This window comes from Neovison vison, chromosome 7 (genome assembly GCF_020171115.1).
Source record: "Neovison vison isolate M4711 chromosome 7, ASM_NN_V1, whole genome shotgun sequence".
NCBI classification, from domain to species: domain Eukaryota; kingdom Metazoa; phylum Chordata; class Mammalia; order Carnivora; family Mustelidae; genus Neogale; species Neogale vison.
This window is the reverse complement of record NC_058097.1, coordinates 53,726,160-53,753,701: the sequence shown is the minus strand read 5'-3', so window position 1 is coordinate 53,753,701 and position 27,542 is coordinate 53,726,160. Positions and strand designations below refer to the sequence as shown.

Sequence of the window (27,542 nt, the reverse complement as noted above, 5' to 3'; positions counted from 1 at the left end):
CAAGGCTGGGTGTGGGTCCTAAGTCAGCTCATTGTCCCTGCTCTGCTCAGAGCCTCCAGGGGCTCCTGCCTCGCCAAGAATAAAAGCCAAAGGTGCACTTTATGTAGGTCTGTATAATACACACATACGTATACGCTCTTCTTTACGAGACAGAATAAAATAGAAAGTAACAAGTGTGCATTGCCCATCGTGAGGGCAATTACCATTTACTGGAACTTTTGTTCTAACCATGTATGTAATATATAATGTATGATGTTAACATATGTTGTGTTATCAAATGCATATAACGGATTTTACATGTTTAGAATACATATTAGGGGGCGCCTGGGTGGCTCAGTTGTTAAGCATCTATCTTCAGCTCAGGTCATGATCCCAGGGTCCTGGGATCGAGCCCCATATTGGGCTCCTTGCTCTGCAGGAAGCCTGCTTCTCCCTCTCCACTCCCCCTGCTTGTGTTTCCTCTCTCGCTGTGTCTTTGTTAAATAAATAAATAAAATCTTAAAAAAATAAAAAGAATACATATTAGGTATGTAGGATACTTTTGTAGCTGTCATTTTTCTTCATGAAAAGTAATACACGGTAAGAAGTACCAGACCACATGGTACCTATTAAGGGTGTTTGGTGATTTTCATTCCAATGATGCACATACACAACATATACTATACAATGCTATGCTACATAAAAATATTTTTATATTGTTATATACTATGGCACATGATGCATGAATTACGCCCTATTTTTAATACACACATCAAGTGTGAACTGTAAATTACATAGATCCGTATATGGCGTAAACTCTGCTTCTCACTGTGGCTTGCCGCCATGGGTTGAGATGGAGACTTCTTTATTTTCTTTTAAGATCTTATTTATTTATTTGAGAGGGAGGGAGAGAGAGAGAAGAGAAGCAGAGGGAGAGAGACAAGCAGACTCCAAGGTGAGTCTGAGATCTCATGCCTCTGAGATCGTGGCCTGAGCCGAAATCAGGTCGGAAGCTTAACCGACTGAGCCACCCAGGCACCCGGTGGACTTGAGATCCATGTGTAGCAGGGTCCCGGCTGAGTCTTTGGAGAATGACACCTGCAGGTGGGGAGGGAAGGAAGCAGAGATGGGTCGGGAGTAGTTGAGTCCTCTGTGGTGCCCAGAGCTGGGAGGAACCTCCAGAGCTGGGCCAACTGAGACAAGGGTGCTGGTCTTCGTTCCCCTGACTCCCCTTATTATATTCCAGAGGAGAGTAAACTCTTTACTCCTGAACTCTGCCATTGGATCAGTCCTTTACGACTTTCCTGCCCATCTCTTGCCCTAGGGGTCAGCCCTTATCTCATTCCTGGCCGATTCCCAGCTACTGTAATGGGGCCAGGCATGCAGTACGTGCTCAGTAAACATTTGTCTGTAAAGAGTAGGTGGAAGGTGCTCCCTCAATTCTCCTTTGGGCACACTTCCCTCCCTTCTGTCCATTGAGGTTGGGGGCCCAGGCCTGGCCCCTCAAGAGTCACAGTGGCTAGTGCCCAGGGCCGGCCATATGGGCCCATGAATCAGGCACAGGCTTACTGAAGCCCACCTTCTCTAGCGGTGGCTTTCTCCAGGCAACGGGCTATCTGACTGGGAAACCAACAGAGGCAGAGAGGACAATGGAGCTGAGCCAGAGATGGGAGAGGCAGAGAGCCCTCAAGACACTGAAGCTTCTGTGAGCCAGTGTAAATGGGAAATGGATTTCCGTCCCCCCCCACCCCCCCCCCCCGTCGGTCCTGGGTCCCGTCTGGATTCAATGAGGCAATTTTTCCCCAAATCACCGCAGGGCACACAGGTTAACGTTGTAAAAGCAAAGTCTGGATATGCTCGTCCCCCTGCTGGACGGGGGATGCCACAAGGCAGGGTTGTGGCTGTCCGGCTCACTGCTGGGACCCTAGCGCGACAGAGAGCAGGGCGGGGGACATGGTGGACACCTGAAAGCTTCCTGAATGAAAGGAGTCGGAAGATGTTTTTTTCTAAGGTTGTAAGAGGGGTTTTTTGAAGATTAAAAAAAAAAAAAAAGAATACATCAACTTGAAGACAAGCACCCCCATTTATGAATTTATTCTACCCCTCTCCCCAAGTCACAAATATATACAAAACTTCAGCTAGTAGGAAACCAGAGTAATGAAGCATGCTCCCGTCTCAGCCTCGTGCATCAAGAGGGGATTCCTTGCATTTTCACACACCCTGATCCCACCCAGTGCATGAAGCCAACGCATCCCACAACGTCTGGCCACACGGAAGGACACGGAGGGCTGAGTTCTGAGGTCTGAGTCTCGGAGACGGGACAGTAATGGCGCATCAGGGTCAAGACTGGCGTAGGGGTATGGGGCTTGGGCTCTGGTACAGACGGTCCATCTCTGGTCCCACTCCTGCTTCTTTCCTGCCTGTGTGTCCTTGGGCAGGTGACCCCCCTTTCCGTGCCTCCATTTTCCCATGAATGCAATGAAGAAAATATTGGTAAGGGTCACTATCTATGGCCATCATGGGAGTGGGGAGCACATCACAGTCACTGACCTCCCCCGACCTGTGCTCTAGAGATGGGTCAGTGCCCCAGGGCACCCCCAGGAGTAGCCATAGAAACCGGGCACTGAGCCCGCTCACCTGGCTCCGTCCCTCACCCCATCCACACAGTGCTCACTCTCTCTGAATCTTCTTCTCATTTACCCACTCAGGTCACTTCTGATTGTAAAGACACCTCCACCCAGAAGCCACCTCCTCAGCTCCCACTATAATCAGCTTCTCCCCTTCATCTAGAAGACAAAGATGATCTTTCAGGACCCCAGTTTCTTGGGTTTCTGTCTGGGTAGAAGTTGTGTCCAGATCCCCCCCGCCCGGGCCCCCTTGCCCCAGCACACCCTGGCAGAGAGGTGAGGGAGGAAGGAGTTGAGAGAAAGCGGCCCCTCCCGCTTCATCTCGAGCTGCTGGAACCCAGCCCAGGTAGAATAGATCTTGGATCTGACCCTGCTCACTAAATGCTAAGATTTCAGGTGTGGTCTGGGGCTGTTTGGAACAGAAATTGAGCCTCCCCACCCCCACTCTCAATGCTGCCTCTGGGAAATGCCTTGGGTCTCTGTGGAGATCCCTAACCACCCTTCCTCCCCAGTAACCGGCTCCCTGCTCCCCTCACCCCTACCGGGGCTCTCTAGCACCTGCACCCCTTCTTCTCCCATCGCCCTCACTGAGCCCCAACCCCCACCCTGCTCTGATTACTTCACCACCTTGGTCAGCCAGTCCCTCACGGGCTTCGTGGCCTTGGGCAAGTCCCTTTGCTTCCCCTGGGTCTCAGCTTCTGCATCAGAGAAAGAGTTCACAGGATTGTTGCTCATGCACACACATAGGCTTCTCTCATTTTAACAAGACTTGCCCCCATTTTGAAGATCCCTATGTCCTCAGACACATCCTAAAGTTGTCTTCCTCACTCTGGGGCTCTTTCATTAGGGCAACATAACACAGACCTCCCGCGTCGGTGAGGTTCCCAGGAGAGGCACCCAGTGGTAAAGGCTGGTTTCTGGATTGTTCCTATCATCCCTGTGGGGAAGGCCACGTGTCCCGTGGGGTTGGCAAGAGTCCCAGTGTCCTCTTTGGGGCGGGGAGGTGTAGTGGGTTGAATGGTGGCTCCCCCAAAGACATGTCCACACAGTAACCCATGGAACTGTGGTCATGAGCGTATCTGGGAAGAAAAACCCAACTCTGTAAACTAATTTAAGGACCCTGAAGTGAAATCACCTTAGGTTTGGGGGAAGGGGGCTAAACCCAAAGACAAGTGCCTTTATAAGAGACTCAAGAGGAGAAGGCCACATGAAGATGGATGCAGAGACTAGAGCTCTGCAGCCACCAGCCAAGGAATGCCTGAAGTGCCCAGAAGTCAGGAGAGGCAAGGAAGGATGGCCCCCCAGGGCCCTCGGATGGAGCGCTGACAGAGCATGGCCCTGCTGAGACTCTGGCTTCAGATCTCTGCCTCCAGAACTGTGAGAGAACACATTTCAGTGGTTTTAGACCATCAAGTTTGTGGTCATGTTTATGGTAGCCCTAGGAAACTCAGAAAGGTCAAGACCAACGGGTGGCCTAGTCTAGTGGGATGGAGGTGGGGCCGAGGGCTCTGGAGGCACGAGGGTGCCATTGCGTAAAGGGGGACGGCCAGACCAGTCCAGAGCCCCAGCGGGAGAAGGGCAAGGGCACAGAGGTCAGCAGATCTGGATGGCACAGGAGAAATGTGATGACATTGTGTCGGGAGAGGCCACGGAAGAGGGCATGTCAGGAAAGACTGAGGAACTTGGAGGACAGCTAAACAGGGGGCTGGGGCTGGATTTAGCCTTAGACAGGAGTCATTTTTCCACCACAAAGAGGTGTTGGGGGATCTTTTGGAATCTCCCACTTGGGGTCACAGCAGGGTACCTCAGCTCCCGTTAAGGGGGGAAGACAGAGCATTCGGTGGATCAGCTGCAGGCCAGGATCCCCCGTTTGCCCCTCAAAGAGAGTGGCGAAACCCAGCTAGAGCCCACCTTAGACGCCGGGGACAGAAGTGCACGAACCACGCTGCATTTCTTTACAATGGTCTGTGCTGACCCACCAAGGGGGAGGGGTGTCCCAGTGACAAGGATGAGCGTCCAAGGGAAGGGTGTCACAGACATGGGGGTGGGGGTGGGAGTAGGGTCACAGCTTGATTCAGCTTAAGTCCGGTTCGTTTTTCCTCCTGCGGGAAGAGTGAGCCTGTTGTCCTCCTGGCTGGGACCGCACAGGTCCATGTGCTTCAGGGCTGTACCGATGAGTCAGGGCTGGAGGGCGATTCGGGGGGACGGCTTCACCGCTGGGGCCTGGCCCCCGTGGAAGGTCCCGCAGGCCAGGAGGGGCTGACTGAATCCAAGTTCCATCAAGATCCTGGGGGTTTCCGCAGGGCCAGCGCAGGTGGGGGCAGTACGGGGAGAAGGCCACATTGGGGCACACACAACCATGGCCAAGTTCACGCTTGCGCAGACTCCTGCACCTTGCACGCGGATGCCGCCTGGGGCGTGGCCGGCGGGTCCGGGGCGCAGAGCTGGGCGCGCACCTCCCGCATCTGCGTCTGTAGCTCCTCCAGGGCGCTGTGTGCCGGTGCCGCCTGCACCTGCGCCTGCAGGGCCTCCAGCGCCAGCGCCAGGCGGCCCACCTCGTCCTGCATCGCGTCCCAGGCCGCGCGCTGCTCCTCCTCCTTGTGCCGCTGCTGCGCCTGGTGGCGCCAGTACTCCAGCACCAGGCAGCCACCGCCCACGATGAAGATGGTGGCCTCTCCCAGCAGCTCAGCGCCCAGCTCAGCCGCGGCCTCCTCGTTCAGCGGCTTGATCACCGTGCCCCGAAAGCCCATGATGCGCATCTTGGTCCGCATCTCCACCCAGTGGTACACTGCGGGGGAAGAGAGGGGTCAGGTCTGCGTGCCAGGAGCCCCCGACAAACCCCCCCCCCCCCGCATTTGGGACATCCAGGCTGGAGCACTGGGGACACCACCGCCAGAACTGGGAGGAGGCGGGATCCCCTTAAACAAGACCACACTGGCCTAGCCCAGGGATGTTGAGTCAGCGGCCTGGGGTGGACCCAGGGTATCTTTCTCAATTTCCCAGAGGATTCTGCCAAGCAGCCAGGAATCGGAAACCCTGCCCAGGAAGGGAAGTCCTCAGTCTGCTGGGGGGCAGGGGGAGATGGGGCAGAAACGCCCTTGCAGGGTTACAAGGAGCTCCCAGGACACAAAGTCCTTGGAAGGTAAAGGCTCAAGGGCAGACTCTGCTCTTCCCCTCAAGCCCCCAGCGGGATTGCCAAGCAGCAGTTATTCAACCCACTTCTCAGGAGAAAGGCAGACCCCCCCCCCCAATTTCTTTCCAAAGCTTCCCCAAATTCAGAGAGCTGCAGGGTAGAGGGTCCTCCTGGCTCCAAAGAAAGGGCCCCCGCAATGCAGGAACGCATGCGAAGCAATCGTGAACAGGGCTAACCGAGCCTCTCTGCAAGTCTGGTGGCTCCCATCCCCGATTTTCATCAACCCTGAGGAGGGAGGGAACCGTCCCGTGAGCTCTTTGCCGTGAGGTGTGGGGCACGTACCTTGCACGAGGCTCACGAGCTCACTGCGGTTGCTGCAACCAAAGCTCTCTTGCCTAGCTGCTTCTTTGTGCAGGGAGATGCTCAGCATCTGAGTCTTAAAAACCAAGGCAGAGCTGATGCCAGCCCCTGACTCCCTCCTGCGTAATTCTCATCCATCCAGGATACACGGAACTGCAGTCTAGTTCCCGTGGAGATTCAGGTCCAACATACAGCACTTCGCTTCTAACGTTTTGCAATCATCAACGTAAATGCATAACATATGAACTGTTTTATGTGAATTGTGCGCTAGTGATTTTGAAAATCCAGAGACTCCAGAGAGTAAGGACACTTATAACCTTATGGTCCCCGGAAGTGAAGCACAAATTAAAATTTGGAGGGCTGTACCTATTGTGGTTGCTGACACACACTTTATTAGACAGAATTCTGTAAGGGAAGCGTGAATAGAAGTTCAAGGACAAAAGTTCAAGGAACAATATGAAATTTCTGACTGTAAGAGAACAGCTTGTTCATTTAACACCCCCCTCAAACCAAGAGCAGTGGGCGCCAAATTACATGGGTTATGCGGATTGCATTCCATGCTTTGAAGGAAGGATGGCGCCAACTCGGAAAACATCAATATTCATGACACATCAGAAATTATATCCTCTGCGTCTACTTGAATTCATGGAGAAGTCTTAGCTGTCACCTTGAAAATGCACTAGAGGATATATAACTTCTTACTGTTTTAAAAGGGTGGGGCAGCAGGAGTGTTTGACGAGCTCTACCTGGAGCCAGCGGGGGGGATCTGAGGAGCATTCCCAGGGTCCCCCCGAAACTGCCGCCACTGAGGTCGCTGTTCTGCTAGTTGTTACAGAGGCCCTGGTTCAGTGGGGTTCCTGGGGTCCGGGCTGTGCAAACCCCTCCCATACTGAGGTCCCTAGCTTCAGGCCAAGCTGGGGTCGGCCTGGAGCTCTGTCACCTACTGCCATGACAGCCCAGTTCGGGCTGCCCCTGTAAAACGGGGAGGTGATGATCACACACCAGCCCTGGGCTGCCGGGCCTGTCGCTGTCACATGATCCTGTCAGGGCCACAAGGCAGAGTGGTGGGAGAGCGGCGAGGTCAGGACCACAAGGCAGAGTGGCGGGAGAGCGGTGAGGAGAGACAGAGCCAGCTTCTACTGCCCACCCCCCATCCCAGCATCCCACTGTGAACAGAGCAGGAGCCGGGCCAGTGGTCAAGCCTAGGTGTGCAAATGGGAGTGGGTACGCGGGGTGCGGGCACACACGCAGGCACAGGAAGTGAAGTTCAAGAGCGTGTGTGTGAGAGAAGGCTTTCAGAGCAGGGGCCAATGGCAGTCTCGGATCTGGGGCTCAGGTCCGTGTGGGAATGGAGGGTTGGCAAGAAGGGGTAGCCATGAGGAGCCAGGACAGGACAAGACAGGACAGCACCTGACCTGGGCATCCAACAGGTCCCCAGACGTCTCCCAGATACCTCATCCTCACTGTGTCCAGACCTGACCCTGGCTCCCCACCCCCAACAGACACTTGCTCCTCCTCCTGGGTCCATCCTGTCACCAGGCCAGAGACCTGGAACTCAGGTGTTTCCCACCCCCACAGCCTCTCAGCCACGTGTCTCTTCCATCTCCTGAACGTCTCTCCCACACCCCATCCGCTGACCCATGTCTCCTGACCTGAGCTCCATATTCAGGAATGTCGGTCCCTCCTGACATTCTGTGTCTTCCCTTCAGAGCACCTGTTACAACTGGGACCAATCTGGTCATCCAGGCACTTGCCTGCACTCTGCGCCAGCCCGTGAGCCCCACAAGGGCAGGGCCCGGTGCTGTCCCAATCACTGCAGGTCCCCTGCCAGCAGCAGGCCAGGCACACAGGCGACCCCCAGTATATCCTGTTGAAAGTGTCAGCAGGTCCCCACCCCAGCCTCCCGCCCCTGCCCCTGCACTGTGCTAGAAGCTGGTTCAAACACAACCAAAGCACAAAAACCCGCCATTCTTTTCATTAACAAAATTAACACATTGCATGAAAAATCAAGTACTCAAGCTGTAAGCTTAAAAGTCAGAGGCCCCATCCTCAGGTCCACCCCAACGGTCCCCTGAATCTTGCCCTAAGTGGCCTTCTTTCCTCCTAGCATCATGACCCTGACATCTGATAGTAAGTGTAGGCCGCTCGCCTCTCAGTTTTTCACCTGGAAATTTGCTGCTTTTTACACGTTTTCTATTGAGCCCCCAGCCCTGGTATAAAAGACGAGCTCTCTGTCCCCACGCAGCCTCCCCATTTTCACAGATGATGTTTACACATTTCTCGTACTATTCGCTTGTCACTGTCTCCTACACAGCGCTCCTCCCCTCCCCCATCCCTAGGCCAGATCATTCTTCCACATTACCCGGGTCTGGCCCACAGGTTGTTTGGTGGCTAGAGTAAGGCCCCTTGTACTCTGTGTAATATTTTTTAAAAATTTAAAATAAAAAGCACATATAGCGTGATGATGACGGACACACTACCTGGTGCGTTGTGACTGTCGTGAAGGGGGCCGCCTATGGGAGAGGGCTCGGCAGCAAAGTCAGGTGGTGTCTCTATCCTGACGTTCCATCACGCCACGGAGAACTCCGCCATGTGTCAGTTGGCTCTCAGCTGAACAACGATTTTCTAGAATTTGATCTACCCTCACATGATATCACTAAAATCACAGGTCCTGTCCCAGTAATGGGTCATGCAATCCATTTCAGACCAGCATTAAAAATATGATCAAGAGGGGCGCCTGGGTAGTTTAGTGGGTTAAGCCTCTGCCTTCGGCTTAGGTCATGGTCTCAGGGTCCTGGGATTGAGCCCCACATCGGGCTCTCTGCTCAGCGGGGAATCTGCTTCCCCCTCTCTCTCTGCCTGCCCCTTGGCCCACTTGTGATCTCTGTCTGTCAAATAAATAAATAAAATCTTTAAAAATATATATATATGATCAAGAATATAAGAGAAACCATCAAATGGCCCTTGAGGGCATCAAGCTAAGAGAAATAAGTCTAAGGAAGTCCAATACCATATAATCTCACTTATATGTGGAATGAAACAACAAAGCCAAGCTCACAGATACGATAAAAAAAAAAAAACAACAAAAAAAAAACCCGAAACTCTAGAATGTAACAGAAGCATCAAAGGCAACCTTTAGTCAGGACACGTATGGTTTCCCAAAACTTTTGTTCTTGTGTTGTGTGTGACTGCATGTGTAACTGGAACCCAGGCAAAAGGCTGAAAGTCACTGTCCTAGACTTTGACTGGAATTCCAGTGACTCTACAATACTTTTCAGGATAGCAGCCTCTCCCTAATACTGAGTCTTTCAATCCACAACCCACGAATGTAATATCTGATTTCCACTTAGCCTCTAATTTTCTCTGCAAGTCTCAAGGCTCTTGATCTTAGGGTTGTGAGTTCGAGCCCCACGTTGGGTGCAGAGATTACTTAAATTTTAAAAATAATAAATAATTCTTCTTTGCAAGTCTCTTTGATTATATTTGTTCCTAGGTATTGATTTTTTTTAAATGTTATTATTCATGGTATTTTAAATTCCACTTTCAGGGCACCTGGGTAGCTCAGTCAGTTAAGCATCTGACTTCAGGTCAGGTCATGATCTCAGGGTCCTGAGATCGAGTCCTGCATCAGACTCCTGCTCAACGGACAGCCAGCTTCTCCCTCTGCCTCTGCACCTTCCCCTAGTCATGCTCTCTCTCTCTCTTTCAAATAAATAAATAACTTTTTTTAAATAAAAATCTTCAAAAAAAAAATAAATTCCACTTTCAATTTGGTGGCAGCTGGCCTACAGAAATACAACTGAGTTACGCAAATGGTCTTTTTTTAACCAATGCCTTCAGTAAATTCTTTCTTTTTTCCTTTTCAATGAAAAATAACTTACATAAAATACACAACTAGCAAGTGTAGAGCGGGATGATTTTTTTTAAAAAATTCTTTAAGATTTTATTTTTAAATAATCTCTACACTCAATGTGGGGCTCAAACACTCCCAACATTGCTACATTCCACCTACCTGAGCATCACCCTGATTAGGATCTAGGACATTCCTGTACTCCAAAGGGCTTCCTACCCTTAAGCCCTCTTCCAGTCAATACCCTCCCAAAACACCATCTGACCTCCCCCATAGATATACATATACGCTCCAAGTCCTATTCTGACTTCTTCGTAGTAAATCATTTGTGTTCCCTGTTCTGTCCTCATTTGCTCAGCGTTACATCTGTGAGATCGCTCGAGTTGCTGTGGGGTTTCGTAGCTGCCTTTTATCGCGGAGTGGTCATTCATTGTGTGGATGGACCCGTGGGGCCCATGCTCTCCCCGTGGGCATTTAGGGAGCCTAGAGCAGCACTTTTCCCAGCATTGAGACAGCTGAGTCACAGGACACTGCCTCACCCTGGAGAAAGAAAACGGGGAGGCAGGGCTCTTTATCCATCAGCTGCTTTACTCACAGAGCCTGGGAGAGTGGCCAGGGCAGGGGGACCTTTCAGCTGGGGTTGACACAGGGATGTGAAAACAGGGCTCACTGTTTGAATTCAGTGGGGTCCTTCATTGCTGCCTCCCAGGTAAGTTCTAGAGAATTCGAGAGGCTTGTTTTGTTTTGTTTGATTCATACAGTAGGTTTCATTAGCTCTCTATTTTCTCTCATCACGCCTGGAATTGCAACGGATGCTCTTGAGGTCGTCAATAAATAAAAAAGCAGAGAAAAGGCTTCTTGCAAAATGAAGTAAAATGTTGGTAATGAATAAATAAAGTTTAATAAGGTGGAGACAGACCAGCTTGTTCAATACCAGACAAATTAAAGTACATACATGGCTCTCTTTTTCTTTTTTAAAGATGTACTCATTCTTTTGAGAGAGAGAGAGAGCACGAGCAGGAGAGGCAGAGGGAGAGAAGCTCCAGCAGACTCTTTGCGGAGCGCGGGCTGGACGCGGGGCTCAACTTCCCAACCCTGAGGTCACAACTCGAGCCAATACCGAGAGTCGGACCCTCAACCGACTGCGGCACCCAGTTGCCCCCATAGCTCTTTTGCTAAGTGTGTTTAGTATGCACAAAGTGGAACGCTATTTTTATCATCTGATCGCAGAAAATATGAATTCACTTTCTGTAGCCTCAAATTGTGTGATATCTTTAGAAGACATAAATCTAAATTCTTGAAGGAAATATTTTGATTTAGTTCAGTCTAATTTAAGCTGACGTATAATTATAGAGCAAGTGAAACGACTTTTTTTCCCCTATTTCACCCATTCCCTACCCTTCACTTCTCCTCTGGTAACCATCAGTTTGTTCTCTACAGTTAAGACTGAGGGGCTGCTTTTTTAGCAAGAGGTGTGTGTGCGTGTGTGTGTGTGTGTGTGTGTGTGCTTTCACTTCTCAGTTGAGAAATGAGATGCAAAAAATGTCCCATTGAGTTCAGCTCCATGACTTTTTACACTTGTACACACCAGGGGTTCTCAGCTGGGGGCAATTTTGCTCCCTGGTCCCTCCCAGTAGCCCTCCACAAGTTCTGACAACCAAATATATATCCCGACATTGCCAATGTCCAAGGGAAGGAGGGAACCAAGGGGTTTTGTCCCATATGGTTATGCAACTGCGCCATTTACTGAATGACCATCCTTCCCCCACTGAGGTGCAGTGCTACCTTTGTTGGAAAGCCACTTACGTGGAGGTCTAATTTTAGACAGTCTATCCTGTCCTATTGGTCTAGTTGTCTGTCCTTGCACCAACACTCCTCTGTGTTAATGACATCAGCTTTAAAGCTAAGTCCTGGAGCACCTGGGTGCCTCAGTGGGTTAAAGCCTCTGCCTTCGGCTCAGGTCATGATCTCAGGGTCCTGGGATCGAGCCCCATATCCGGCTCTCTGCGCAGCAGTGAGCCTGCTTCCCCCCCACCCTGCCTGCCTCTCTGCCTACTTGTGATCTCTGTCTGTCAAATAAATAAATAAATAAAATCTTTTAAAAAACAAAAAATAAAAAAATAAAGTTAAGTCTTTAGGTCTGTTTGTGTGAATTTTCCAACTTGGTTCTTCCGTGAGATCTTCTATTCTAGGATCTCTAAATGTCTTACACATTTTACAATCAACTTATTCCTGACAACAAAAAGGCATGTGCGAATGTTTACTGGGGTTACACCGAATCTAGAGTTCAGTTTGTGGAGCCTTAATAACATCACTGAGTCGGCCAGTCCATGAACAGGGTAATATCTGATTGGTTGTTGTTGTTGTTAATGTTTAAGACTTTCTTCGTAAGTCATCTCTACACCCAGTGTGGGGCTTGAACTCACAACCCTGAGACTGTGTCACACGCTACCAATGGAGCCAGCCAGCTCCCTCTTTATCTGTTTCCTACAAGGATTTTTTAATTCCTCTCAGCCGTATTTTAGGTCATCAGAGTAGAGTTCTCGTATACATCTTTTGTCAAACTTATTTCTAGATATTTGAAGACTTTTGGTGCTATTGTGAATGGTATTTTAGAACCCACTGTCCTATTGTTAGTTTGCAGCTTATCGAAATACAACTGATTTCTGTATATTCATCTTGTATCCAGCGATCTTTCCAAAAACCATCTATTTATTTTAATGGCTTGTTTTTAGGCTCTTTTGGCTTATTTATGTACATAGTCCTATCATCAGCCAGAAACGAGTTTTACTTCTTTTTCAATGTGTATGCTTTTTTTTTTTTTAAAGATTTTATTTATTTATTTGTCAGAAAGAGAGAGAGAGAAAGCACGCAAGCAGGCAGAGAGGCAGGCAGAGGCGGAGAAAGAGGCAGGCTCCCTGCTGAGCAAGGAGCCCGATGCGGGACTCAATCCCAGGACCCTGGGATCATGACCTGAGCCGAAGGCAGCGGCTTAACCCACTGAGCCACCCAGGCGTCCCCAATGTGTATGCTTTTAATTAGGTTTTTGGGGTTTTTATTTTGTTGTTGTTGTTGTTGTTTTTTAAGTAAACTCTGTTCCCAACATGGGGCTCGAACTCATGACCCCAACATCAAGAGTCACATGCTCTATGGACTAAGCAACCCAGGCGCCCCTTAATTAGTTTTTCTCAATTAGCTTTTTTTAAATTTTCATTTTCTGAGGGTGTGTGTGTACCTTTTCATAGTAGCTACAACCTCCAATTTATATTGACGAGAAGAGGTGAAACTTGTCATATTCCAAATGTCAGGGAAAGTGTTCTTTTTTTTTTTTTAAAGCTTTTATTTTTTTAAGTGCTCTCTATAGCCAACATGGGGCTCAAACTCACATCGCAAGATCAAGAGTCACATGCTCTAGTGACTGAGCCAGCCAGGCGCCCTGAAAAGTTTTCATTTTAATCTTTAAGTATAAATATGGTATTAACTGAACGACTTTGATAAAATAAGCTTTGTCAGATTAAGGAAGTTCCTCTCCATTCCTAGTTTTTGGAGCACTTTTATCATGAGTAGGTGCTGATTTTATCAAACGCTTTTCCTGTATAATATGATCATATGGTTTCTCTCATTTCTCCCATTCCTAAGGTGAATTACATTGATTGCTTTTCAAATAAATGCAAACCAACCTTGCAGTCTTGGAATAAATCTCACTAGATCATGACTTGTTATTCTAACATATTGCTGGCTTCTGCTTGCTAATATTTTTGTTTAGGATATCGGAACCCATGTTTGCAAGAGATCGTGGCCTCAAATTTTCCTTTCTTGTAAGGACTTTGTTGGGTTTTTGCTATCAGTATTCTACTGGACTCATTAAACAAGTGTTTCCACTTTTCCTATTACTTAGAAGAGTTTAGATAATGGTATTGTTTCTTTCTTAAATGTTTAGAATAATTTACCAGGAAGGCCATCTGGGCCTATAGTTTTTTTCTTTAAAAAAATTGTTTATTTTTGAGAGTGCATGCACACAGGCTGGGGGACAGGCATGTGGAGAGAGAGAATCTTAGGCAGACTTGCTGCTGAGCATGGAGCCCAACACGGGGCTCAATCTTCCCACCCTGAGATCATGACCTGAGCCAAAATCAAGAGTCAGATTCTTAACCAACTGAACCACTCAGTAGCCTAGGGCTTGTAGTTTTCTTTATGGGAAGGTCTTTCATTATTGATTCAATGTCCCTAACAGATACAGAACTATTTGGATTTTCCTTTTTTTTTTTTTTTTAATTTTATTCATTTATTTGACGGAGATCACAAGTAGGCAGAGAGGCAGGCAGAGAGAGAGGAGGAAGCAGGCTCCCCGAGGAGCAGAGAGCCCGACGCGGGGCTCGATCCCAGCACTCCGGGATCATGACCTGAGCCGAAGGCAGAGGCTTTAACCCACTGAGCCACCCAGACACCTCTAGATTTTCCTTTTTTAAAAAGATTTCATTTTTAAGTAATCTTTACACCCAATGTGGGGCTCAAAGTTACAACCCTGAGATCAATAGTCACTCTACTGAGCCAGCCAGGCACCCCTACTATTCAGATTTTCTATTTCTTCTTGTGCCAAGGTTGTTAAATTGTGTTTCCCCAAGGAAACCATCCATTTCCTTTGCATTATCAAATTTATTGACTAAAGTTGATCAGTATCCTTTTGTCATCCTATAGTTAGGATCTGTACTAATGCCTCATTTTTTTCATTCCTTTTAATGGAAATTTATGTGCTTTTTTTTCCCCCTTGAGTAGTATAAATTTTTTCAAAGGACCATCTTTTGGTTTGGTTGCATTTCTCTACTACTTGTCTGCTAACTCCTAGTTGTCCTGCAAAGAGGAAGCTCAGGTGTTTCCCCCTTCCACACTGAGTCAGATGCCCCGTGGGCTCCTACATCTCAGCCCTGATCAATCGGGTATCCCTGGTGATATCTGTTTACCGCACTGGATCATGGGCTCTGCAACGGCTAGGCTCACCCTTCCATCTCACACCTAAATTAACCTCTGCCAGGGATAACACTTCCCCACTCCTCTTTTCTTAACTCACCCTAATTTATCTTTTAGATTTCAGCTGGAGCGTCCCTTCTTCCTGGAAGCCCTCCCTGATCCTGAGGCCAAGTCAGACACAATCTCTAATGCTCCCAAAGCTCCCTGCGCTGCCCTCATCACAACACTGTTTCTTCTGGGTTAAATTATTTTAAAAATATGATCCAGACTCTCTTCCTTCTTAAAATAGTTATATAAATATGTTTGAACTAGCCTTATGTATCTTACCAGCCCCCAAAGACTGGTTTCACTGTTTTCAAGTTCCTTGAGGCCCCGGCAAATTCTCCCTGCTCCACGGGTAACTCAGCTGTCACTGCTTGGAAACTGTACTATGAGTCCCTAAAGGGTAGACTGTTTCCTAGAAACACCCAGCCCAGAACCTGGCATCAAGAAGGCACCACGGGGGACACCTGGGTGGCTCAGTTGGTTAAGCAGCTGCCTTTGGCTCAGGTCATGATCCCAGCGTCCTGGGATCGAGTCCCACATCGGGCTCCTTGCTCGGCAGGGAGCCTGCTTCTCCCTCTGCCTCTGCCTGCCTCTCTGTCTGCCTGTGCTCGCTCACTCTCCCTCTCTCTCTGACAAATAAATAAATAAAATCTTAAAAAAAAAAAAAAAGGCACCACGGAATGTTTAATGAATGGACATACAGCCCATCTTTCCTTGAAGTTTCCTCAAATTCGCTGTATATAATGTCATTATGAGCATCCACATTTTCTCTAAACATTCTTGTCTGGTACCAATTTTATACTTTACTAAAGTTTGCTGTTTAGCCTGCCTCCAAAGAAAAAGAATGCTGCTTTTCCAGAGGGGGAGAGAATGTAACAGGTTGTTTTAGCCCTGGAAAAGGCAATACCCGTCTAACCTGTTAGTCAGCCCTCAGTCACCCAGCTGGGACTTCTAACAATACCCCCACCCCCTACCCCCACCCGTGTGCAGCTTTCACTTCCTGCATGGGTACCCGCTGGCCACATCCTGCCAGCTGCCCCCCCCCCCCCCCCCGGGCAAAGGAGTGCTCTTCTCTAAGCCTTATTAGTTCATCTTCAAAACGAGGACCCTTCCACCTGCAGGACAGTACTGCTGAAATAATGAAATGAGATCTGCAGAAACCTTCTCAGTTCAGGGCCAGGCTTGACGAAAGAAGCAAGGCTTCTGGAGTCTGACAGACCTGGACTCCAATCTTGGCTCTCTCACTTTCAGGATTTGCCAGAGGAGCCTGAGCTCCCCCATCAGTAAACTGGGGGTCAAAATATGCACCTGTGAGGACTGGGAGAATGGCGATGAGAGGCTTAAGTGAGAAATCGCTCCATTTAGTAAATGTGAACCTAGCATCCTCTTCCTGACTCCTGTCTGGAATTTTATTCCTGGAAATAAGTCCTACCCGATAGTCTCAGCTCTGACCTTGGGCTACATAAAATAGTTTTCGGTCTCCTCACTGGTCTCCGTGTCCTAGTCTTGTTCCTTTTTTTTTTTTTTTTAAAGATTATTTATTTATTTATTTGACAGACAGAAATCACAAGTAGGCAGAGAGGCAGGCAGAGAGAGAGGAGGAAGCAGGCTCCATGCTGAGCAGAGAGCCCGATGCGGGGCTCGATCCCAGAACTCTGGGATCATGACCTGAGCCGAAGGCAGAGGCTTTAACCCACTGAGCCACCCAGGCACCCCTAGTCTTGTTCCTTTTGATCTGTCCTCCATACCACAAGGTATCCCAGCTCAGGCATCCCCTCCTCCATGAAGCCTGCCCTGACTTCCAGAGCCCTGGGCTCCCCTGCCAAAGCTCTGACCACTCTGGGTAATTACTGTGTGGTGACAAACCTATCGTCCCAACCGGACTGCAAGCCCCATGAGGGCTGGGCTTGGGGTTGACTCGGTCACTGCAGTGTCCCCAGCCTTCAGCGGGGCACAGCACAGGTATTCAAAGAAAGGGTTAATCCGTGGAAGTCCACAGGTGGTAGCCATGGACCCCGGGCATGGCTCCCTCTCACCTGGCTCTACCCATGTCCCTCCTGCTTTCCAGCTCATCTGTCCCCTCAACACAAGGAGGCACTGCACAGCACCCACTTCTTTGGGAGGTGTTGGCATCTCTTGGCTCCAGGCCCTCCCCCCTCAGACTGTCCCATCTGTCCTGTGAGAAGAAGCCTTTCCTTGGCCTTAGGGACTACTACGTCTCAGGACACTGCTGCTCAAGGTTCTCTTCTCAACCATCACAACCACTTCCGGGGGCAACTCAGACCCTCATAACCCCAACTCCAGGGCTCGGATCTTCCTCTTCAGCCCCAGAGCTCCAGGCCATGGGCACCTCGGATTCGGACTCTCTGGGCCACAGCACGATGGTCGACCAGTCCCCAGGAGTTTTCCAGGGGAAAGGAAGGCTATGTTAACCCATGGAGTCCATCCAGATGAAGTACTTGGCCACAGCTAACCGTTGTGAAAGTGTCTTCCTGAGCGTGGAACTGCAGGTGGCTGGAATGTAGCTCTTTCCTCAGGAAACTGTGCTGTGAAGACAAGGGCTCCTCTTCCTCCACAGTGGGGGCTGGGTGCCTCGGGGGCTGACATGGGCCTCCTCCCCACTGCTGGAGTCTCCTGCACACAGATGCTGACTGCCTTGTAAAACGAGGGGAGCGTGTTCCTAACACGGGCCATCACCCCACTGTGGGCCATGAAGGGTCATCGTGACCACCCTGCCTATGGAGTGTACGTACTGCATGGTGACCCGGGTGACGGAAGGGCTGCGACAGGGACATGAAGCACGGAACTGCTAACAGACGTCACTAGTAACGGGACAGTTAACTGTTTGAGAGAGAAGCGCCTTTTGAAGTATGAGGGAAATAAAAGCACTGAATCCTTATCTTCCGTATTAGGAGATCAACAGTTAATTTAAAAAAAGGAAAAATTTAAAAACTAGGAGTGTCAGCACCTCCTTTAGAAATAAGGTGGTCAGGGCGCCTGGGTGGGTCAGGCCTTGAGTGTCTGCCTTCAGCTCGCGGCATGAGCCCAGGGTCCTGGGATCGAGCCCCGCGTCGAGCCCCACATCAGGCTCCCTGCTCAGCGGAAAGCCTGCTTCTCCCTCTGCCCCTCCCCCTGCTTGTGTTCCCTGTCTCGAGGTCTCTCTCTCTCTCTCTCTGTCAAATAAATAAAATCTTAAAAAAACTAACTAAATAAATAAGGTGGTAAATGCGAAAACCAGCCGAAAGAGTTAAAGTAGTTACCTGTGGGGAGCAGGAATTGAGCTGGGGAAGGAAATGGCTGCATTTTCTTCTTTTTCTTTTTTTAAAGTTTATTTATTTATGTAATCTCTACACCCGACATGGGGCCTGAATTCAGGACCTTGAGATCAAGAGTCGCACGCACGCACGCCCTTCAGCCTGAGCCAGACAGGCGCCCCTGCATTTTCTTCTTTTTATCATAAATCACAAATGTATTTGACTCTTTAAACTAAGTACTTGTACTCCTTTGACAACATCAGTAATTAATGTAATGTTTAAAACAGAAACACATTTTTAAAAACCTGCCCCAGCCAAAGCATTCCATCCAAAAGCAACAGAATACACATTCCTCGTGGGGCGCCTGGCCGGCTCAGTGGGTACCGCGTGTGACTCTTGATCTCGGGGTTGTGAGTTTGAACCCCACGCTGGGTGTGGAGATTACTTTAAAAATAAAATCTAAGAGAAAAAAAGTACACTTTCTTCTCAAGTGCACATGGAACATTCTCTATCGCATCCACTTCCAGGGTAACTCAGATCCTCCTATGAACTCCAAGATCATACGTTAGGCCACAAACAACTTTAAGAAGTCTGAAATTTGGGGTGCCTGGGTGGCTCAGTTGGTTGGGCAACTGCCTTTGGCTCAGGTCATGATCCTAGAGTTCTGGGATTGAGTCCCACATCCAGCTCCCTGCTCAGCAGAGAGTCTGCTTCTCCCTCCAACTGCCATCCCCCATCTCATGCTCTCTCTCTCATTCTCTCCTTCAAATAAAAATAAAATCTTAAAAAAAAAAAAAAAGAAGAAGTCTGAAATCGTATCAAGCATCTTTTCTGACCACAGTGGTATAAAACTAGAAATCAGTTACAAGAAGGAAACTGGGAAATTCAAAAATACGTCAACATGAAACATGCTACTGAACAACCAGCAAGCCAATGAAGCAATCAGAAAAGACATGAAATGGGGTGCCTGGGTGGCTCAGTGGGTTAAGCCTCTGTCTTCGGCTCAGGTCATGATCTCAGTGTCCTAGGATCGAGCCACGCATTAGGCTGTCCGCTCGGCAGGGAGCCTGCTTCCTCCTCTCTCTCTGCCTGCTTGTGATCTCTCTCTGTCAAATAAATAAAATCTTAAAAAAAAAAAAAAGAAATCAAAAATATCTTGAGTCAAATGAAAATGGAAATACAATATACCAAAACTGATGCGATGCAGCAAAAGCAGTTCTAAGACAGACGTTCCCAGCAATAAATGCCGACAAGAAATAGGAAAAGTTTCTTTTTTTTTTTTTTTAAGATTTTATTTATTTATTTGAGAGAGAGAGACAGTGAGAGAGAGCATGAGCGAGGAGAAGGTCAGAGAGCGAAGCAGACTCCCCATGGAGCTGGGAGCCTGATGTGGGACTCGATCCCGGGACTCCAGGATCACGCCCTGAGCCGAAGGCAGTCGTCCAACCAACTGAGCCACCCAGGCGTCCCGGAAAAGTTTCTTTTAAAAAAAAAAAAAATTATTTTTAAGTAATCTCCACACCCAACGTAGGGTTTGAACTCACAATCCCGAGATCAAGAGTCACATGCTCCTGTGACTGAACCAGCCAGGGACCCCGAAACAAGAAAAATTTCAAATCAACAACCTAACTTTATACATCAAGGAGCCAGAAAAAGTGGAGAGCCCAAAGTTAGAAGGAAGGAAATGACAACGATCGGAGCAAAAATATGTGAGATACAGACTAAAAAGGCAATATAAAAGACAAGTAAAACCAAGAGCCAGTTCTTTGAGAAGACAAACACAACTGAAAAAACTTTAGCTAGATTCACCATGAAAGAGAGCAAACACAAAATCAGACCCGAAAGACAAGACATTACAAATGACACCCCAGAAACACAAAGTCTAAGAAACTACTCCAGATAATTATGTGTTGACATATTGGATAACCTGAAATGGATAAATTCCTAGAAACATACAACCATCCAACACACAATCATGAAGCAACAGAAAATCTGAATAGAATGATTATCAGTAAGGAGACTGAATCAGGACTCAAAACCTCTCAACAAACAAAAGGACAAGAAATGGCAAGAGTTGGCAAGGGTGTGGGGAAAAGGGAATCCCTGTGCACTGTTGGTGGAAATGTGAACTGGGGCAGCCACTATAGAAAACAGTACAGAGATTCCGAGAAAAAAAAAAAAATTGAAAATAGAACTACCAAACAATCCAGTGATTCCACTTTTGATTATTTATCCAAAGAAAAGAAACATACGAATTCTAAAAAATCTATGTGCCCTGTGTTCACTGCAGCATTACTTAAAATAGCTAAGGTATGGGGGCATCTGGGTGGCTCATTGGGATGAGTCTCTGCCTTTGGCTCTGGCCCTGGGATTGAGCCCTGCATCGGGCTCTCTGCTCAACAGGGAGCCTGCTTCCCCCTCCCACTCTGCCTGCCTCTCTGCCTACTTGTGATCTCTGTCAAATAAATGGGTAAAATCTTAAAAAAAAAAATAGCTAAGGTATGGAAACAACTGAAGTGTCCATCAACAGATGAATGGATGAAGAAAATGTGGTAAGTGTGTCATATATGGACAATGGAATATGATTCCGCCATAAAAGAAGAATGAAATCTTGCCATCTGCAACAACACGGATGGACCCTGAGGACATTATCCGAAGTGAAACACAGCAGAGAAAGACAAGTACTGTATGATCTTACCTGTAGGTGGAATCTAAAACAAAATCAAGAAAAAAAAATTTCACGGATATGGAGAACAGACTGGTTCTGGTTGCCAGGAGTAGAGGGCAGGAAGGAGGCCAGTGGGCACAGAGAGTTCAGAGGAACAAACTTCCAGTTATGAAATACACAAGTCTGGGGGTGTCACATACAGCATGGTGACTACAGTTAATAATACTGTTCTGCAAATTTGCAAGCTGCTTAGAGAGGAAATCATAAAAGTTCTCATGAGAAAAAAGAACATTCTATACCTACACACGGTGATTGGTATTAACTAGACTTACTGTGGAGATAATTTTGCAATACAAGCAAATACCAAATCATGTTCTATACTTGCAACTAATATAATGGTGTATGTCAGTTACACCTCGCTATAACACAAAACCAAACAACTTGTCCAAGCCAGAAACATAAACAGTGCATTTGGGTTTCCAGGCCTCTGCCCTGGCCCAGCCACCTCCCTGATCTCTGGTCCCATCCTCATGCATGTTCCAATTCCGAAGTCACCATATTAAAATGACCATCGGAGGGGAGCCTGGGTGGCTCAGTGGGTTGGGCATCTGCCTTCTGCTCGGGTCGTGATCTTGGGGTCCTAGGATGAAGCCCCACATCAGGCTCCCTACTCGGCAGTGAGCCCACTTCCCCCTCTCTCTGTGCCTGCCTCTCTGCCTACTTGTGATCTTTGTCAAATAAATAAATAAAATCTTTTAATAGGGTGCCTGGGTGGCTCAGTGGGTTAAGTCGCTGCCTTCGGCTCAGGTCATGATCTCAGGGTCCTGGGATCGAGTCCCGCATCGGGCTCTCTGATCAGCAGGGAGCCTGCTCTCTGCCTACTTGTGATCTCTCTCTGTCAAATAAATAAATAAAATCTTTAAAAAAAAATCTTTTAATATAAATAAATAAATAAACAAACACACCATCAGATCAAGGTACTCCCCTGCTTAAAACCCTTCAATGGCTTCTACTGACTCTAAGATATAAAGTCCAGATTCCTTAAAATGACCTACAGGTCCCATATATATGATCAGCATATCTTCTACTACCAGTCCTTCATATGCGTAGAATTATATTCAATATTCAAAACATTTTTTATGTGTGCTCCCTTGGCCCAGGGCTCAGTTCAGGGGCCTCTCCTCCAGGAAGCCTTCCCTGACCCCTAAGCAAAGTCAGGTACCCCTTTGGGTTCTCTCAGTCTCCAGAGCTGAGTTATGCCCACTTGGGGCCATCACTGTCTAGGGAGGAGTCTGTTTCCTCCAATAGAGGAGGGACTCTCCTCTGAGTCCCAGGACAGTGGGACAGGGCTGTCTGGGTTGCTGCTGTGTCCCCAGGGATGTCCAGCACGAGACTGGACCCACAGTGAGCATTCAGAGTGTTCAGGGAAAGAAAAAAAAAGAAATGAAGGAAACATACCAAACATGAACTTTTGGTTACCAGTCAGCACCAGCAGTACTAGTATACAGAGTATGCTGTCTTTTTATTTCTTATCTATATTCTAAATTTTTTCTACAATAAACATGGAAAAATGCTCATTGTAAAATCTGGGAACCACAATTCTGATTCTAGGAGTTTATCACTTTCTTTCTAAGAAAGGAAACAGGGATTTATTATGATTCTTTTTAAAGAATTTATTTATTTATTTGACAGAGTACGCAAGTACAAGCAGGGGGAGCAGCAGACGGAGGGAGAGGCAGTGGCAGACTCGACGTGGGGCGTGAGATCCTGACCTGAGCCAAACACAGATGCTTATTAACCAACTGAGCCACCCAGGCGCCCCCAGGAAGCATGGATTTATATAAAGTATCGAAAGATACCAGAGAAACATATCCCTGCCCCACACACCCCTGGCCCATTTAGCGGGGAGCTTCCTTCAACATCCCGGCCAGGCACTTGCTCTGCCCTCAGCCCCTAGTGGACGGGGACACAATGTGAGCACCAGCCACCTCTGTGGGGCTGACCTACAGGACTGCGGGGACTCCCAAGGAGGGGAGTGGACAGGTGACTTTCACAACTAGAGGTATGTGAGTGGTGACCCAAAGGTCTTATGGCCACAGGACAAGGTCACTGTGAATAATCCTCATTGGGATGATGGGTTCTTGGGATGTTCAGTGGGAAGTACATCAGCTGGGATGTGAGGGGCCTCCGGATGTCTGTTGGGAAGCTCTCCCGCTGCTAAGTGGGTTGTGTACCAGCACGGCAGTGGGTTCAGCCAGCAGCCAGCATGCTGGGGCCAAGGGCTGCTCCCGCTAGACAGACACTGGTTCTGAACCTAAGGTGGACCCCGGCAGCCAGCCTTCACTCTCCTCTCCCCTGAATCCCCCTGCCTAATGCTGTGGCCATTCTCTCACCGATTACTCTTCATTCTGGCTCAGGTTATGATCTCAGGGTTGTGGAAACGAGCCCCACATCGGGCTCTGTGCTCAACACAGAGTCTGCTTGAGATTCTCTCCCTCTGACCCTCCCCATTCTCCGCTCCAGCTCGCTCGTGAGTAAGTAAAATCTTAAGAAAAGCTTACTGGTTGTACACTTTAAATATGAACTTACTGCATGTCAGTTCTACCTCAGTGAAGCCATCAAACAGAAAAGAAACAGAAGAGAATAAAACAGAGCCAGATAGACTGAGCTGGCCTGGAAGGAGGAGTCAGAGCTGGCAGGGGGATGAGGAGCAGTTCCTGGAAGGCAGATGAGAGCTGCACTTGATCCTATTTGAGGGCAGCCTCCCAGGGGCTTAGAAAGCCTGGACTTCTGAGGCCTGCACTGACCGCTCTGCCTCTCAACTGTCCCGCCTGCACCTGCAACTTGCAGACCCCAGACTGAGGAGCCCCTTGGGCTGCAGATCTGACCATGAGCCCTGCCTGTGCGGTTCTTGGCAACCCCGGAGCTGGTTCCTTCTCCCCCTCCATTAAACAGACAGAAGAGCTGAACTTGAGGGAGGAGGGCAGAGGGGTCCCAGGGCAGCCCAGGAGAGGTGCCCGTGATCCACAAGGAGGTCGGGGCCCCCCAGATGGCATGCGGGGCTGCTGTGGGCAGCTCCCAGCGGTGCAGCACACCCCAGATGTCCTCATCATCCCCAAGGACAACACCAAGTCAGAACATGACGGCTGCAGGAAATACAATGGGAAGAACAACAAGGTTCTGGGAAGCATCCTCCCCTCCCGACCTCTCCTCCTCTTTCCTCCTGAGCCTGCCACCACTTCTTTTTTCATGGTAATTTTTCAAAATTTTTTAATAGATTTTATTTATTTATTTGACAGAGAGAGAGAGCACAAATAGGCAGAGAGGCAGGCCAAGAGAGAAGGGGAAGCAGGCTCCCCGCTGAGCAGAGAGCCCAATGCGGGGCTCAATCCCAGGACCCTGAGATCATGACCTCAGCCGAAAGCAAAAGCTTAACCCACTGAGCCACCCAGGCACCCCTCTTGGTAATTTTTAAAAAAAGATTTATTTACTTATTTGAGAGAGAGAGTGAAGAGTGCACACGAGCAGAAGCAGCAGAGGGAGAGGGAGAATCTCAAGCAGACTCCAGCTCAGTGTGGAGCCCAACATGGGGCTCAATCTCATGACCCTGAGATCATGACCTGAGTTGAGACCAAGAGTCGGATGCTCAACCTACTGCGCAATGAGGATGCCCAGGGTGAGGCCCCAGCTCAGGAGGACTGCCAGGAAGGAGGAGCTGTAGAGAGAAGCTCCTACACCACACTGGGGTGCGCTCGGCAGCCTAGGGCCTTCAGCTCAGCCTGTGCACTTGCTAACAGATGTTAGCACGTCTCCTCTGCCACAAAGAACTCTGGGTAAGGGGCTCCAGAACCACATGCTTCACCTTCCCATCAACACCTACGGATGGATACTCAAATTGGTGGGCAAAAGCTGGAGGAGAAACAGGGTATCTGCATAGTCTCAAAGTTATCTTCTCCAAGATATTTATTAACTCACAAAGGGAAAAAAGTAATACTGTGGACAAACCTAGCAACCACATGACCAAGGGCAGTACGATCAGAGACAAACTGACGCTGTGATGTCCTGATGCAGTGCACTGAGGAGGACACAGCATCATTCCTGGGGCATTCCCGCCCAAAGTGCAGAAGCTCTTTCCAATCACAAGAAAGCATGAGACAAACTCAAATCGAAGGACAGTCTACAGGGACACTGGGTGGCTCAGTCGATAATAAGCGTCTGCCTTTGGCTCAGGTCATGATCCTGGGATCCTGGGATCGACTCCAGGATCGGGCTCCCTGCTCAGTGGGGAGCCTGCTCCTCCCTCTGCTTACCACTCCCCCTGCTTGTGCTCTCTCTCACTCTGACAAATAAAATAAAATAAAAATTAATTTAATTAAAAAAAAACACTTAGGACAGTCTATAAAATAACTAATCAGGACTCTTCAAAAGGGCCAAGTTCTCATAGTGACATTTTTCTGGATGTCTCTTGAAGCAACGAAAATAAAAGCAAAAGTCAACTTTTGGAACTACATCAAAATAAAAAGCTTCTGGGGGCTCCTGGGTGGCTCAGTGAGTTAAGCCTCTGCCATTGGCTCAGCTTATGGTCTCAGGGTCCTGGGATCGGGCCCCGCATCGGGCCCCGATCCCAGGACCTCCCCGAGAGCAGGGAGCCTGCTTCCCCCTCTCTCTCTGACTGCCTCTCTGCCTACTTGTGAGCTCTGTCAAATAAATGAATGAAATTTTTAAAAAATAATAAAAAATAAAAAAATAAAAAGCATCTGCACAGCAAAGGAGACAGTCAACAAAACTAAAGGGCAACCTATGGAATGGGAGAAGACACTTGCAAATCACATATCTGATAAAGGACTAGTATCCAAAATACATAAAGAACTTATACAAGTCAACAGCCAGAACACAGACAATCCAATTCAAAATGGGCAGAAGACATGAACAGACATTTCTCCAGAGAAAACATACAGATGGCCACATCTGAAGTGATGGACATATGAAAAGATGCTCAACATCACTTGTCATTAGGAAAATGCAAATCAAAACCACAAGGAGATATCACCTGATACCTGTCAGGGTGGCTAAAATAAAAAACACAAGTAGCAAGTGTTGACAAGGATGTGGAGAAAAAGGAACCCTCTTAACGCTGTTGGTGGGAATGCAAACTGGTGCAGCCACAGTGGAAAACAGTATGGAGATTCCTCAAAAAGTTAAAAATAGAGTTACCCAATGATCCAATAATCACACTAATGCGTATTTACCCAAAGAATATAAAAACACTAATTAAAAGGGATACATACATGCTGATGTTTGTGCTGCATTATTTACAATAGTCAGATTACGGAAGCAGTCCACGTGTCCATCGAGAGATGAAAGGATCAAGAAGATGGGGTGGGGTGCCTGGGTGGCTCAGTGGGTTAAACCTCTGCCTTTGGCTCAGGTCATGATCCCAGGGTCCTAGGATCGAGCCCCACATCAGGCTCTCTGGTCAGCAGGGAGCCTGCCTCCCCTCCCTCTCTCTGCCTACTTGTGATTCTGTCTGTCAAATAAATAAATAAAATCTTTAAAAAAAAAAAACACTTAAAAGGGTCAAGGTCACAAAAAACAAAGACTGAGGGGCGCCTGGGTGGCTCAGTGGGTTAAAGCCTCTGCCTTCGGCTCGGGTCATGATCTCAGGGTCCTGGGATCGAGCCCCACATCAGGCTCTCTGCTCCTCAGGGAGCCTGCTTCCTCCTCTCTCTCTGCCTGCCTCTCTGCCTACTTGTGATTCTGTCTGTCAAATAAATAAATAAAATCTTTTTAAAAAAAAACAAAGACTGAGACACTGTCACAGATTAAAGGGGACCAAGAAGACAGGACAGCTATATACAAAGGGAAACTGGATAAAATCCTGGGGCAGAAAAAGGACATTGGTGGGAAAACTGGTAAACCATGAATGAGGTCCGTCATGGCGGTGACCGTGCTGAGACTCATTCGTTCCTGGGTTTGCTCGTGGTTTCATGTTTACAGGGAGCCTCTCTACCTGCTATGCACCCTGGAGTCACTAACTCTCCTTCTGGGGACGGATGCCAGCTTTACCCCCGCAGGTGGGGAACCCTGGCCCGGCATGTTAGTCCTGCAGCACCGTTTACAGAAGCCATGAAGGAAAGCCAGCAGAGACCCTACAAGACTACCTCCGGCCTCCTGAATTACAGCTGAACGGAAGAGTAAGGAGGGTGTTTACGTGCTATCAGTGCTCTCTCCCAGGTAAAGAGGTCAGTGAGAAGCAGTGAGGTCCAGCACGGGGCATTCAGTTCGCTACGCTTGGGGAAAAAAGGTGAGGTGGAGTGGCGTGCGTATCAGCATTTGCTTGGAAAGGCACTTTTTGTTTTTCTTTTCTCCAGAAAACATACAAGGGAAGAGTGGTTTGCCTCCCTGGAGGGGAACAGGGTGCCCGGGGCACAGGAGGGAGCCTTTACCAATCACATCCTCTTTTGAACCTTAAGGCATGTGAACTGATTATCTTTTAAACAGGTTGTGGTTAAAAAAAAAAAAAAAAAATCAATCAATCAATCAATAAGCAAACCACCCCAAGCCCAGGATTCCTGGTCAAGCCTATAAGATTGAACACTCTGCTTTCTCCTTAAGCCCACAAAGACAGCAGTCGGAAAAAAAGAAGCTAGAAGCCACA

General features: G+C 48.4%; 1 protein-coding gene across 1 annotated transcript in view; it reads right to left on the bottom strand.

The window, feature by feature from the left end:
• Window positions 1-2,057: 2,057 nt before the first annotated feature.
• The window catches only part of OPA3 (outer mitochondrial membrane lipid metabolism regulator OPA3), a 46,178-nt gene continuing 20,693 nt past the window's right edge, over window positions 2,058-27,542 (bottom strand). The window contains exon 2 of the mRNA XM_044257099.1: window positions 2,058-5,394. Coding sequence (XP_044113034.1) covers window positions 4,976-5,394 — 419 coding nt within the window. The 3' untranslated portion in view covers window positions 2,058-4,975. The remainder of the gene's footprint in view (window positions 5,395-27,542) is intronic.